This window comes from Carlito syrichta, unplaced genomic scaffold (assembly GCF_000164805.1).
Source record: "Carlito syrichta isolate Samal-C Ts95f unplaced genomic scaffold, Tarsius_syrichta-2.0.1 Scaffold289316, whole genome shotgun sequence".
Taxonomy (NCBI): Eukaryota; Metazoa; Chordata; class Mammalia; order Primates; family Tarsiidae; genus Carlito; species Carlito syrichta.
In genome coordinates this window covers 235,057-250,634 of record NW_007233412.1, presented here as the reverse complement: position 1 = coordinate 250,634, position 15,578 = coordinate 235,057, and the positions used below count along the sequence as shown (strand labels likewise).

The window sequence follows — 15,578 nt, the reverse complement described above, 5'->3', positions numbered from 1 at the left end:
CGATCCCGCGGGCTCAGGCCATCCACTCCCCTCAGCCTCCCAGAGGCGCGGGATGACAGGCTGAGCCACCGAGCCCGGCTCAGATAGTGTTTTTTAATGGCCTATAGTTGCTGCCTTTCCGACACTCAGAAAACTAGGCAAAAGAAGAATTTACATCAAAATTATATCACCAATTCTACTTTTAAAATGGCTACCCAGAACATCCAACATTAAGGGTGCAGATTACATATGGATCCAGGGAATTCCTGAACAAGTAGAGTTTATAGCGTCGACTCATAGCACCCACCAGTTTCAAATCCTATTGAGGACTTTTGAGTACACTCATGAAGTTTGTGGCTTTGCCTATGAAGTACATCCATGAAGTTTTCCTAGAATTCCATGGCATGGAATAAGTATCCATTTGTAGACTGAGAGTTAAAATTCTTTCAAATCATGCATTGACTGAGTCTTTCTGATTTCTGGACTCATGATCTTGTTACTTCATGGTGAGAAGGGAGGTCACCATTTACCTTCTTTTAGAGTTTGACTTATTCTTCACCTCAGGCCCCAAAAGAACACAGACTGATATTATCATATGGAAGAGAAATTTAATTACTTTAATTGTGAAAATACATTATAATCTCCTCCTTTATGGCTCTGCCTTCCTTAGTTGACCAGGTAACTTTCATGTTCACTGACTCCTCCAATGGTCCTACGACTTACTCAGTTGTCCAAATCCGACTGACTTTTGTTTCATGCATTTCTTATGAACATGTTCTACTTAATTACAAAAAGATTTGATCTTTAACAATATCCCTTCCTGGAGTTTTAACAACATAATACAAGTTCAACTTTATGCCAAATCACCAAGATATGTAATCAAATGGAATACAAGGATCCATCTTAGGTTCCTATAACCTCAATCATGGGAACATTTACAGTGTTTTTTCTGTTCCTATCTGTTCTTCGATTACATTATCCTCCAAAACCATCTGCCTAAAATATTGCCTTTGATTGATGTTTGATATTTTAGTGTGGCACATAAAGTTAATCACGATATTATCCTAGTAACTTTCTAGGAACGTCTAATATTTATTTCCCAGACAAACTTACATTCTGGTAACTCCTTGATGAGATCTTTCATATTTCTTATTCTCATTTCCTTATCACTTAATTCATGGTTTTTCTAGTAATTTGGTGTTAGCATCATCTCTTTTATCATGAGCAATAAATGCCAGATGTATAAATATTGTATAAATATTTGTAAACATTGAAGATACCACATGCAGTTCCAACTAAACACCAAGAGTACACAAGAAAAACTTGATGATCTGGAAATAAATTCCCGCGACAAATGTCTAAGAATAGATTCCCTGAGTTGCCAGTAAAACACTTCTCCTGCTGTGTGTTTTTGCAAAATCTGCTATTTAAAAAATACCAATAGTTACATTAATCATGAATCACGCACAGTGCTACATTAATTGAGAGGTTGAGATGAACCTGAATCAAGCAGCAGCGGAATATCTTAGCAAGTGATGTATGCTTCATTACACCAGACAACGCTTTTCTAGCAGAGGGATATCTAAACTTGAGAAGTATCAGAACTACATGGAGGGTCTATCAGAAATCAGTTTGCTGGACCCCTGTACAGAGTTTTTACTGCTTGATTGGGACTCAGAATTTTGTTATTTTAATAACTACTGTATACAAATTAAGGAGTAAAGATTTTGATCTGTAAGTTTATATACATCAAACTACCCTATTAATAGAATTAATAAAAATAATTTATGAACTTAGACAGACTAAGAATGTCCACTGTGACCTTTTCTCCTTATGCCCCATGTATTGGAGATGAAAGATTGTAACCACTTCCAAGGAACCTTAGATACTATATTGATAATAGTTTTATTCATACAATAATTCCTCAATAAAGTGAGCATCATTAGCATGAAAAAAAGTGATGGTAACAACAGGCTATTAAGGTTGCAGAAATACTTAACATGGTGTGTACTGTACATATCATAACCGTTAATATTCTCAGGTCCAATGGCTATGATTTGGGGTGTAGGATTCTTGAAAAGTGTTTTACACCATATATTTTACAGACTAAATTTTATTTATCTATTTTAATCTTTCATAAGAACTTAGCTATCAGAGTATAATAAACTCAAGGGTCAAAACCAATAATTCCCCATATTTAAAACAAAAAAAGAAAATATTTTAAATAAGCAAAACTTAGGGGTAAATTATTATTTTCATACATTTCCATAAAAAATCTTGATTTATTCTTAATGGAATGAAAGAACTAAAACTTCTTCCCACTGGAGTATAGATGTTATATAGATTGCATACAAATGAGCACTTGGAAACTTGAAGACTTAGTGTGTATTCTCAGTATACTCTGTATAAAATATTAAAGGAACAGGACATTGCTAGCAATGCAAGAACTTACCTTCAGCCTGCCATATACTATTTTGCACATATCAACAAATTTAATGTATAATGTATCATATATGAAAACCATTCTTTTAAAAATTAAAATATCTGCATTTTTGGTTACTTTTATTTTAGTAACCGTGGCTCTTTGACCATTTGAAGTAGTACAACAGCAACAAAGCTTAATGTCAAAAGTCACTTTTTTAAAGAAAAAAGTTATCAATTTAAGAAACTACCAGAAGCAGAATTTGATCTTTGATTAATTCTATTAAACTATTTAAAAAAACAAACATGACATGATTGCAGTTAGTTTATTAAAATATTTAAACATTCAAAATAAAAATTAAAATTGCTTGACTATGTCTTCGTTTTTCATTTAAATTTGTAGTCAATGTATGTTAGGTAAGGGTCATGCAGTAGAAATAAATTTATGAGTAATTGGAGGAAATAACACCCATGCAAATATGTTTCAAATCGCTTTTACTTTAAATTCCACTCAATAGTACATCAAAGAAAAAGAAATCATGTAAAGTACATACCATATTTTTAAAAGTCTAAAACATAAACACTGTTTTGATGCAGAAGAGATTCCCATTGAAACATACAGCATTAGCAATTGAAAAGTGATTTTTATTTTTGAAGACACTGACAAGATAACATTTTATTTTTTTGCAAATTAAACATTGCTAAAATAAATTAGAGCTTTGCTGATTTCTATCATTTATCCACATTTCCTCCTCTTTCACAGTGCATTTTGTTTCAAGAAGAGGTTTAAAACCACTGTAAGGCTGCCATGTTTTTAAAACTTTGATCAGACATCTTTCCATGAAAGGTCAAAGTGACATATTTAAAATAGAATCTAGGCAGAAAAATTTCAAATGGCCAAGAGTCACATATCATATGTGTCAAAAATTTGATTTTCCTGGATTGACTACTCAGCATATAAAGCAGAATTTGTACTGTGATTCATAAAGGCAGGATCCCAGGTGGTTATTGCTGACACCGGTTGTCAAAATCCTCTTTCTGCATTTCAAGCCCCATTCACAAAGTGAAAACTAGAAATCTAGTAGATAAGACTTTCAGAATCCAAACTTCCCAAGCAGCAATAACTCTAATACTACAGGTAAATTACAGTACATTGCAAAGTAGAAAAGCAATGACTTGTTTTAGAAAGCATTGCTATTACTTCCATCCCTTCCCATGACTTACTCATTTTAACAGTTCAATTTTTTTTTTTTTTTTTTACTAAATGAAATTTATTTGCAGGATTCTGCTTCTTATCTCTAGATAACAAGCAATATAATTTTCAATATAAAATTGTCTTTAGCTAGCTTTCTTTTTAGTTAACTTTCACTTTACAAGCTGGTAACATTTTCTAGACATATTTAACTATCTCTGCTAATATAAAACTTAACATAATATATTTAATATAGATATATAGGTTGCATACAACATATGTGTGTATATATATTAATAAGAATTTCACTTAATTTATGTCATTAAAAAGTGAAATTTCTCACAGACAACATTTCAGATAACTGAGTGGGGGTCATCACATTTTTTTTAACAAATAAAAACCTCTGTGTTAGCATGCTTTTGGGGGAAGATGTTATTTATTCAGGTGATTTTAATTAGTGGGCAATTAATGCAGGATCTCTAAATGCTATGAAAGAAAGGGAGAATTTCATGAGATGAGAATTGACCTCTCAGAGCTTTGGGTTTTCTGGCTGAGATAAAGATTAGCAGAATGATCGCATTAATGCATAATTGCTGGCTGTTGGAGGTACCACAGAAACATGCATAAGGAGGTAGATGAGCTTAACAGGTGCTGTGTGCTAGTCTGGGGTGGGGGTGGGGAGTCAGCTTGGGTAGGTAAGAGGAGAATGGCCTATGAAAGGGTCAGAAAGTCTCCAAAAAGAAGTAACGTTTGACCTGAAATATAAAATGTCAGTATTTGAGGAAATTCTAATCACTTAAAAGATGTAAAATATATAAACTGCCTACCAGCTACCATATTTTGACAGCCTCAATTTAAAATATAGTGTTAAGATTTCATGCAAACGTTTGTGCAGATTAGATGGGATAACAATCAAGTGGTGTAAAAGGCAATGTATTGGGCTCTTAATTGTGAAGAGAGGTTTGCTGGCACTTCATACAACACTGTCAATTTTCATTCTAAATCCAAATCCAAGACATCAAATGTAGATCGAGACTTTAGAAGACACATCAATGACTTTAGTAAAAGAATTTGCATTAGAATGGGAGAACTTCAGAGCTTGTTTTAGAATAAGAAATGAAATTTGTATAACTCTTTCACATGTATTATCATATACACATATACATTTTTATAGAGTAATATACAGAAATCTCTCATTTGCTCAAAAGTACTATGACAGGAATTACTGCAATTCTTCTTCTTAAAAAAAGACAAATAGTTCTGAAGACTGATTTGCATCAGATCATACAATAATAAGTGGTAAAGTCAGAATTAAAACACAAGTGTCCTTGTTCTAAATGATGCACTTGTCTGTATCACTACTCTGTCTGTTATTTTGGACATCCTGCTCAAGCACTAAAAAGACAACCTGGAAACCATAAATCACATTGTAACATACGATTACTCATTGCCATAGCCCTCAGTTAGAAATTAGAGTATTTGACCAGAGATCAAACATTCTATTCTATCAGGGTGTCTTCAATTCGAAAATATGAGAAATCCTAAGAAGAGTGGCTTAAATAATAAGGAAGAGGCATTCTTTTGTGCAATCCAGTGGTTCAGGAATGTCCTGGTCAGGTGGTTCCTCTGATCTCACTGGGCTCTGCCTTTCTGTTCCTGAGAGCAAGGCAACTGTTCCAGACCCGGGGCCTTCACAGGAGAGTCCAGAGGGAGCAAGTGCTGGGCTCGCCCCATCTCCCTTTATCAGGAGGACAGCCTTTCCCAGAAACCACTGGGATTCTGCTCCAGTTTTAAGGGTTTGACTTATTCTTGCTTAAACCAATCACAGTCAAAATAACTGAGGTGGCCATGATTAATTCTCAGATGAGTCGACATTCACCCCCACGTAGCCACAGAGGAGCTATTTTCCAGCACCATCGATATTCTACCATCAAGGAAAGATAGAGGACAGATACTGGGTGGGCAACTAACAGGCTATTTGGCAAAAGAGTATTTTTAGTTAAGTGCATTTGCACTGCCAATGCACCATGAAATACCTAAGGAAAACTTAATTCCACAATTGCTGATTTTGATACTTATGTTATCCACGAATAAACATTGCTCATTTGAGACTGTACTTGTCCTATACTCTCTCCACCCTTTCAGTCTCTTCTTAGTGGAGTATCTTTAATTGAGTCATGACTGGTGACTTCTTCGAGCTACTTAATTAGGATATCAATACCATACTAAGTGAAGGCTGTATAGCTCTACACCACCCCCCCCCGAACACTCACACTTGAATCCCTCCTTTATAATGATACATAGACTAAGAGAGCGTGCTTGGTAGACTGACATGATCAAATAATCAATCAATCAGTCAATTTCAGTACCTAATCATGTATAAACAAAAGACTGTCTTTCTAGGTTGTAACCCAACAATGTACACAGGTTTTTATATATGTTGATTATTCTATAAAACAAATAATACTCCAACTATTGAATTATTTACCGAAATTTCTGAATATAATTAAGCTCAGACTTCAAATACCACTTTATAGTTCATAGTCAATGGGGCCAGAGAAGACAGTTGCTTCTGTGTGCTTTGCTAAAATGAATAAACATACCGCCAGAAAATAATCAGTGTCAAATAAAAATTTCATTGAAAAATGAATTGCTTTTCATGGCCCCCCAAATAATTTCAGTTTACAAAATTTGAGAATTATTTTAATGACCTTCACTTCAAAGAAAAAAAAAGTTTCATTAGCTTTCCTCCCTGTTACTTATTTGGAACATTTGTCTCAGTCCTAATTGTATAAATAATATCATACTTTCCTATCAGATTTTCTTTAACATTTGAAGCACCATTTAAAAACAGAGATAGAGCTGGCTTGGTGGCTCAGCCTGTAATTCCGCGCCTTTGGGAGGCTGAGGTGAGTAGATTGCCTGAGCCCGTGGGTTCGAGACCCGCCTGGGCAATTTGGCGAGACCTCATCTCTACAATAAATCAAAATGAGCCGGGGGTGGTAGTGCATGCCTGTAGTTCCAGTTACTTAGAAGGCTGAGGCGGAAGGATTGCCAGAGCCCCAGCAGGTCGAGGCTGCGGTGGCTGGGAGCAGCCACTGCACTCCAGCCTGGGTGGCAGAGTGAGACTCCAACTCAAAAAAAAAAAAAAAAAGAACCAGTGATAGAAATACTCCTCCCAAGGAAATTATATAGTTTAAAGTTTCAGTATGGGTGAGCACAGCGGTTCACAACTGTAATCCCAGCACATTGGGAGACCAAGACTGGAGGACTGATAGAGCCCAAGAGTTCAAGATCAGCTTAGGAAGCATAGCGATACCTCCCCTCTACAAAAAAATTAAAAGCATTAGCTAGCATGTACCTATAGTCCCAGCTACTCAGAAGGCCAAGGTGGAAGGATCTCCTGAACCCAGGAGATTGAGACTACAGTGAGTTGTGATCATGCCACTGCACTCCTGCCCAAGCAACAGAGTGAGACCTCAGCTCAAAACAAAAAATAAAAATTTCATGTGCAAATTCATATTTGGGAGAAAAGGGAAAATGCGAAAAGAAAAGAAAATATATGAAGGAATGAACCACTCTTGACTGTTTCCCCCCAAATATGTTAATTTTATGTAGCTCAGGTGATATAGTTATCCCATGAAAGATTCATTTGAAATGAATCGCCTATTTATGTTTTCAAATGTATATTGCAACAGATTTGAAACGTAGCGCTTCTGATCAAATTGTGACTGGAAGTTAGAGAAGCCACTGACACGCTCCCAGATCTCTTTAGTAACCATGGCTCCTGATGAATGACTGTTAACAATCCCCTAAAGAAGCGTTTCTCAACATGGGCACTGTCCTCTTGCACTAGATCATTTTTTTGTTATGGGGGCTGCCGTGTTCATTTTAAGATATTTACCAGAACCCTTGGCCTCTCCCACTAGATGCCATAGTGCCTCCTTTCCCCAATTGCAGCAAACAATGTATCCAAACATTGCTAAATGTCTCCCATGAGGCAATATCAAAATTGTCTCCTCTCTTACTTCCTCATCTTGTTAAGAACCACTGCCCTAAACCATAAGAGCATATTTTCAGTGATTCCATAGGTATGACATTGTTGTTATGATTTCCCCCTTACGGATACGGTTCTATTCTGGTTAACCTCCAGTAATTATAGGAGTAATAACTGCTAGTTATTAGAGGTAACTACTTTAAAGATAGCAAGTTCAAAGTTGTTTCCAGCTATCACATCTTGGTTTTTTTTTTTTTTTAAGAAAAAGCTTTCAGCAAAGAAATAACAATTGTTTTAAGTATCTATTTCCTTCAAAAACAAAACAAGCACAAAATTAATCTATCCTTGTCATATTGAAAATGGAAAGAATTAGGCAATAAAAATAACTAATTGAATCTAAAGGCACAAACCATGGTAAAAGCAAAGATATTAAATCCAAAATCTGAATTTACTATGCAGTACTTTTATCCAAGAATTTGATCAGTTTCTCAGAAGAAAATGAATATTAATCTAACATTTTCTAAGTCTGTGGGATTTGTTTCCTCATGGATATTATGGTTCACATATAAGTGGGAAATTTAATTATACACTATACATTACCACAGGACAATAATTCATATATTTGTTTTTACTCTTTTCTTTTCTTTTGGCTTTGGGGTTCCTATCTATTACAAGTATCACAACCTATGGGGAGATTTTCTTTTCTCCCTGCGAATCATAATGATAAACTAGAGAGACTGGCCAGGTGTTTTAGGCTATTTCATGTGTCAGAAATAAGAAAGTCACAGCCGTAAGATCAACAGAGAAGGCAATGAGGAGGGGCAGTAGTCTGAGGGAGGCTCCCTGAGGCAACAGCAAGCCTGGGTAGAAACTGAAGACTATGGTTGACTGAGGAAGCCATCACAGATTTCAGGCAACAGAAGGTAGGAAGTTGGGCCAGAGATTGAATATGTCAAGAGGTAAGTTATCCAGGGAAATTTTTTTTCAATAAACTATATTCTTAAAGCATCCCCTGAAGATTGTATTGAGATGCAGATTTGGCAAGTCTGAGGCAGGGCCTGAGAGCTGGCATTTCCTGTAATCTCCCTAGTGTTGATATGGCTGTTTGGTCCACATGCCAAACTTTATACAGCAAGGTGCTGGAACATTCACCTTCTGCCTCCCCACATAGCTCTGGAAATAGAAGTGCCAGCTTTGCTTCAAAAATCTATGAGATTAACAGTGGGAGAATTCATTTTCCCTAATTCTCAAAAAATAGAGTCATGTTTTATCTAGACCTTCTTTAAAAAAAAATTAAGGTAGACTGTTGCTTTGATATACAAGTTAATTTTTTGTTATTTAAAAAAAAAATGCATCTATATCCATTAGTGAAATGTCACTGTGATTTTTGCTTTTTTGGTATCCTTGAGTTTTGTATTACTTCTGATGAAGTAATAAAAGAAGTCAACTTTCTGAAATCAAAATTGAGGTTAGGTCTGATTTTTGGATGATTAGTTTCAAATAAGTTTTCCAGCTCTTCTTGGGTTTCGATTCGCTCTTTATGACAACCAAGGCTGTGCTTTTATCCTAATCATTTGATTCCTTTTACACCTATGGGAAAACCAAATTCTGGCTTACTTCATGCTCTCTCCTCCAAAGGAACTAACGAAGGCTTGAGGATAGGTTTTGGCATTCTGTCAATGTCAAGGTGTTCCAGGAAGAGAAACAGATACAAAGATGACAGATAGATGAAGTATCCCTGACAGGAAACATCCATTGGTGAAGGGGCTGGTACTCTCCATCAGAGTGAGTGAGTTCAGGCACAAAAACCTAAACACTGAACACCAATACTAAGTGGAAGTAATGATAATCTCTTCATAAAGAAGACTGCCATAGAAGGAAGGGAGTGCATAGATTTGTTCCTACGAGAAATGTTTCAAAATGGCACATTTTGCATATTTCACAGCCTATACTTGGAAACAAAAAGGCATGCTCAGGCATTTATTACACAATTGTGTAGGAAACACAGTTTTACAAATGTACAACCTTCTTTTATCCGAAAAAAAGAAAAATGTTCTCACACAAAAGGCTCATTAGAAACAGTCAAAGCACCAAAATGCCACATACCCTGATGTGTCTGGCTTGATAAAATACCAAAGTTACATAAAAAGTTTAAAATATAAAGACAGGATCTCATTCTTTTCTCTATAATATTCTCAGTTTTATACAGATTAGTCAGGTTGCAGACGTTTTAAACAAGTAAATTATGACTATATAGGTTTATTAGTTTATTGTTGACTAATAAATTCTATCTCACTTGAAACAGTCAACTGAGGTTGATTTTAAAACTATAACTCAGGAGAATACCATCTCCAAATACACATTTTCTAGGTTACTTGAAACTTAGGATGTCTTATCAGTTCACCTCTTCTGATCACACTACAAAAATTGCTAGATGGTCATGCTTAGATCATCGACATGATGCTAATAATAATTAAACTACTTAATAAGTCAATTCAAACAACTGATAAATTCAGAAGAAAAAATCTTCAAATTCCTCAATGGTTCTATTGAACACAAATATCAAGTTTATGACATAAACATAATTTGTCATCAGAAGTACAGGAGTTCCCTTTAGAAAATGCATCAATAATTTCATCTGTTCCCTAAGAGAGACAATGGAGAAAAACCACATTTCCTTTCAATAGTTTATTGAACTTACCCCATGTGACGGATAAGAGATCCAGCCCAGCTCCCCTTGAATTGTTTTTGAATCTAGTAGATTGACTAAAATAAAACACAAATACACAGACACGGTTGTTAGTAATAGTAATGAATGATTTCTATTTGGTTCTGTTAACATTGCTGTTGCAATTGTTGATAGTGTTCAGAAACATGACTCTTTATTTTCATAAGAGTATGATGAATATAAAAAGAAGGAAATAACAAAAAACACAGAAAGTTAAGGGAACAAAATTTCTGTAGTCTTTTAAGCTATATTTGTATACAAAGATAGGTTAATATTCAATATGTTGATAATTTCTGACAGAGTAATTATAGTTTTAAAGAAAAAATACAAATGCAAAATAGGAAATAATAATGCTAACAAGACATCAAAATAACTTCAAAGATCATTAAATTTGGTAAATGTATATATTATTCTATAATTAATTAATTTCTTAAATATGTTTCCATAATGTATCAATATATTTGTTTGCCTATATCAGATATGGCATTTTTATATTGTCCCTGGCTAATACAAAACATATTATTCTGCAATGTGTATTATAAAATAGTGTATACACTATTTACTTATGGATAACAAACAAAATGCTTAACTACCAATTTGTGGAGAAGCCAAAGCAAAAATATGCTTTACAATATTGTCTGCTTAAAGCTTTACTTATTTAAAGAAAATATTTTTCCCCAAAGGATTAAGTGATTTTACTCATAACTTTGTGCTAGTTCTTGAAAAGTCTGCTTACTAATCAATAGTTATAGATGAAAAGTAAAATATCACATGAATGTGGTTGCATTTTGAATACATTATTTAAAAAGAAAGGAAAATATTTCTTTTTGATACAGTATTAATTTGCAATGGATTAGAAACTAAAATATAAAGAGGCACTTAAAATATAATTAATAACAAAGGCTCATTTTGATTGTCAGTCTGGATCTGTTGAATAATGGAAACTATGGTTTTACCTCAACCTTCTTCTAAATTAGAAAACAATCCCAGGATTGACTAATGGAAGATGTAAAGGAAGGTTACATTAACTAATCATGCATTATTAACATGAACCAGAGCAATAGATCAATAAATACAATAAGAGAGAATCATTTTCAGAGGTATATATACACACATGAAAATATAAGTATATACACTGTGCAATATAGTCACAGGCTGTCAATAAAGTATTTCCCAAAACATGAAAAGACCTACTCTTTTTAAAATAATATCAACTAGCTCTTTTACAAAGGAAACATTAATCTAAACCGGGTTCGGTGGCTCAGCCTGTAATCCTGCGCCTTTGGGAGGCTGAGGTGAGTGGATTGCCTGAGCCCGCGGGTTCGAGACCCTCCTGGGCAGCGAGACCTCATCTCTACAATAAATCAAAAAATCATCCGGGCGTGGTAGCGCATGCCTGTAATTCCGGCTACTTGGAAGGCTGAGGCAGAAGGATCGCCAGAGCCCAGCAGGTCGAGGCTGCGGTGACCGGGAGTGGCCACTGTACTCCAGTCTGGGTGACAGAGTGAGACTCCAACTCAAACAAAAAAACCAAAAAACAAAAAACATTAATCTAAATTATTAACCAAAAAACTGAAACATTTGATAACATCAGATTTCTAAATTTTCAAGCACTACTTTAAGGGAAGATACTTGGTTACCTGGTGACATGATAAATACATTAAGTGAGTATAAGAAGGGTGCTTGGTCATTACAATTTAAAAGAGATACAGTTCTCAAAGTTAGATTCTGCAAGTTTTGCTGGTGAATGAAAAACCCATAAACTTAGCCTATTATATTAAAAATTCTTACTGATTAAAGGATATTACTCACAATAAATTAATCCCAAAGAGAAGCAATTATGTTTAGATAAAACAGAGAACTGCTGCATGGATTACATAGTGTAATTTCCATAATTGAATTATTACCCATGATATGAGTTTGGAAATTAACAACATTCCTAATTATCTTTCAAAATCTCTCAAAATAATAAAAAAACTCTACCAATTAATCAGTGTTATAGATTATATTTGTGAAAATATGAGAATACACCCTCATCTTTAAGTTAGTTATATGACCAACATTCATTTTAAAGATATACCTCATTCAATTGTTGGTTATCTCACAGTAATTGTTTGATTTCTCTGGGTTTTACATAAAATTTGCATAGTAGAACTTACCTTACTAGCATTTATAAATCATTAGATCATATTTGCAATGTCTTTGGGGTTTATGTGACTCACTGTATGATAGTGTGTAAGTAGCAATGTCACAGGTTCTAAATGACAATTATGTACTCCATATGCTAAAATGCATGGCTGTTTTAATTTCAATATTAGTAACCAGAGAAAAGCGTTTGCAGTAAAGAAGATATGATTTAACACTGTCTCCATTTAGTAAATAACTCATTGGAATGTAAGTTGCTAACAAAAGAACTAAATATCCTTAAGTTTTCTCTGATGATAATGATGATGGGGAAAGGACTGGACTGATTACACCTGCATTTGGTTTCTACTCAACTATCGCTAAACTGAAAAAAATAATTTTACCATACATTCAATTAAAATAAGTATAGTAGACTAATATAACTTATTGCTTTACTCACAGATTGAATTGTCACTGTACACCATTTAGTATAAATAAGAAAAACAATTAGCAGCATTAGTTTTGATTCTGTCTGTCAAACATAATTATATCTGCTCTGGGTATCTCACAAGTAATATAAATGTATTTAAAAACACCATGAGTTTATAACGTGCTGTACTCACTCAGTGTTCTTGTAAACTTAATGTATTATCTAACTGCAGTTCCATTTGGGCTTCTGAATTATATTTGTAATCAACCCTCAATATATGACCTAGTAGAATAGAATAATTGACATTAAAATGCTTTTTAAAGCACCAATTTTGGATTTGTAAGGTGCCACTTGTTTGTAGCTAGATTTAAACAACACAATTTAAGAATTCTAAACACTTTAAAGTGAATGGTTGCTAACTTGGGACTTCCCAGAATACAAACCTCAAGTGTCCTGTGATCTCTTATATAACAATTTGAGAATAGCATAATAGGGAGAAGACAAAGTCAATGGAATTTGAAAGGGAGTCTCGGAGTGATTTCTCTGGATACACTGACTAAATCTAATTTCATAATACAAATTAAACCCCACACTGATTAGGCAAGAACTTTGGTTACTAGAATTTCGTCTCTCAAAACGTGTGTAGACCTGATCATTTTCTTTCGCACGGTTCTGCCCTTCAAATGCCAAGACAGGTAGGATAGGCCGATGGATTGTGATGTGCAGATATCATCGTATTGAAGTCTGAGTTTGAGTGACAACTTGCAATATGGATGATTTATTTCAATTGTTGGAAAACCTGAGTTCCCCTGGTACATCTTGACAAAAAAAGAGAAAATTTTTCCAGGGAAAAGTGGAAACATAGATGACTTAATTATTTAATGACTGTCTCAGGTCAGTTATTTACCAAAGATATAAATTGTCTTTTACTAGATTCATATTCTACTGATGTCATTTGCAAATGTTTTTGGTGTGTAACAGGAAACACATTATTTTATTAATTTCAGAATTGTTTACATTCAAAGAGTTACATGGTGCATATTAACTTTTTAACTGAAAGTGATATAAATTAGAAGTGTTTTTAAATGTTATGATTCTTTTGAAAACACGAGAATATACCCTCACATTTAAATTAAATTATATTACCAACATTCATTTCAATAAAGACATAGCTCATTCAATTGTAGGTTATATCAAAATAATCATTTGGTTTCTCTAAGTTTTATATAAGATTTGCACAGTAGAATTTACCTTGTTGGTATTCATAGATCATTAGATAATATTTACAATTCTTGAGGGTTTCCATGACTCACTGGGTGACTGTGTGTAAGTAATAATTTGATATGTACCAAATGATAATTATGTGTCACTTGACATACTAAAATATAGAAATGGTTGAGATCTTTTGGGCAAAATGTAAGTTGATATATAAACAGTTGAGGTCTTTTGGAGCAAAGTTGTATTTGAAATCACTGTCCCAAGTCTACATAGATATGGTTCTGTTTTTTTATCTTACATGATTTAACGTCACTAGTCTTAACTGCTTGTAAGTAGAGATGTATGGATTGGAGAAGGGTCTTACATTCGTGAGAAGACAATCCTTACTTAGACTCTTGAATTGGCTGACTTTCAGGTAGGTACTGCATTGGTTAGGGCTGCTAGAAAGAAGTATGGTTTCTGATGGGAATCAGAAGGTGTAGAATGAAGTAAATGTGCAAAAAGAGTGTCAGTTGGCGTACATTGGTAGCGCTCCCCGATGGAGAGGAAGAAACCTGGTCGTTTTGCTTGCCAATGATCTCTGCCATCACATTGTATTGTGCTGGGTGCTGTATTGTGGATAAGATTCTTGGGAGTCATGCTTTCTCTTCCTTTCCTATCCTCTGTCTAAGGGAGAGACTCAATCCCAAACCCATTCCTGATAATTGCTCATTTGTATTGGAAGTGTCATAAAGAGCAGCAGATCCCCAGAAACTAACACCATCTTCTTTCTAATTAACTAATGGGAATGCATCAAGATTTTTAAAAGGACTCAGCTATTGAAATAAGAGTTTGAAAAAACGTTTTCAGTTGGTAAGGACAGATTGAAAATTAACGGTAGTTGATATCTGTCTGGGGAAGGGGGGATATACCTCCTCAACAAGGGTACCTGAACAATGAATATTTGTATACCTAACCCTTAACTATACCCCACAATTTTAAAATAAAAATATATCTAATTAAAAAAAAGAAAACTTGAGATATACATTTCTGGAGTCTTCACTCTTAAAGAATTGTTAGCACCTTGAGAACTTTTAAAGGACATTTTAAAATTCTAATTCATAGCTGCTACTTGTTCACTTAGAAAGACTGAGAGTTAAACCAATATTCATATCTTGACAGATTCTTAAGTGCTGTAAATATACAGACAGTGCTTACATAATTTTTTAAATTAAATGCCACAATCTTTTACTAAAGCAGAAGATCTTTCCAATTATCTATTAATACATCAATATGCTTTGTGGTTATGCTATAGCTGAGTATTATGAAAACACTGAGTCATAAATAATTATCACATAATGATTTCAAGGCTAACAGTAGGCTTTAATGACTAAAGAATTCAGACTCTTAGAATAATAGACATGTTTTCTTGTAAAACCTTCAGTTGTAAGGGGCTTTTATAGCCAAGTACAAATAATTATTAAACCACTGAAACAGAAAATAAGCTCAT

At 34.3% G+C, this 15,578-nt stretch overlaps 1 protein-coding gene across 1 annotated transcript in view; it reads right to left on the bottom strand.

The window, feature by feature from the left end:
* The window catches only part of LOC103256375 (ephrin type-A receptor 3-like), a gene marked incomplete at its 3' end in the record, with an annotated part of 221,838 nt that extends 207,110 nt beyond the window's left edge, over positions 1-14,728 (bottom strand). The window contains exons 1-2 of the mRNA XM_008054257.2: positions 14,611-14,728; positions 10,291-10,355 (exon numbers count right to left, since the gene is read on the bottom strand). Coding sequence (XP_008052448.2) covers positions 10,291-10,355; positions 14,611-14,728 — 183 coding nt within the window. The remainder of the gene's footprint in view (positions 1-10,290; positions 10,356-14,610) is intronic.
* Positions 14,729-15,578: the final 850 nt, after the last annotated feature.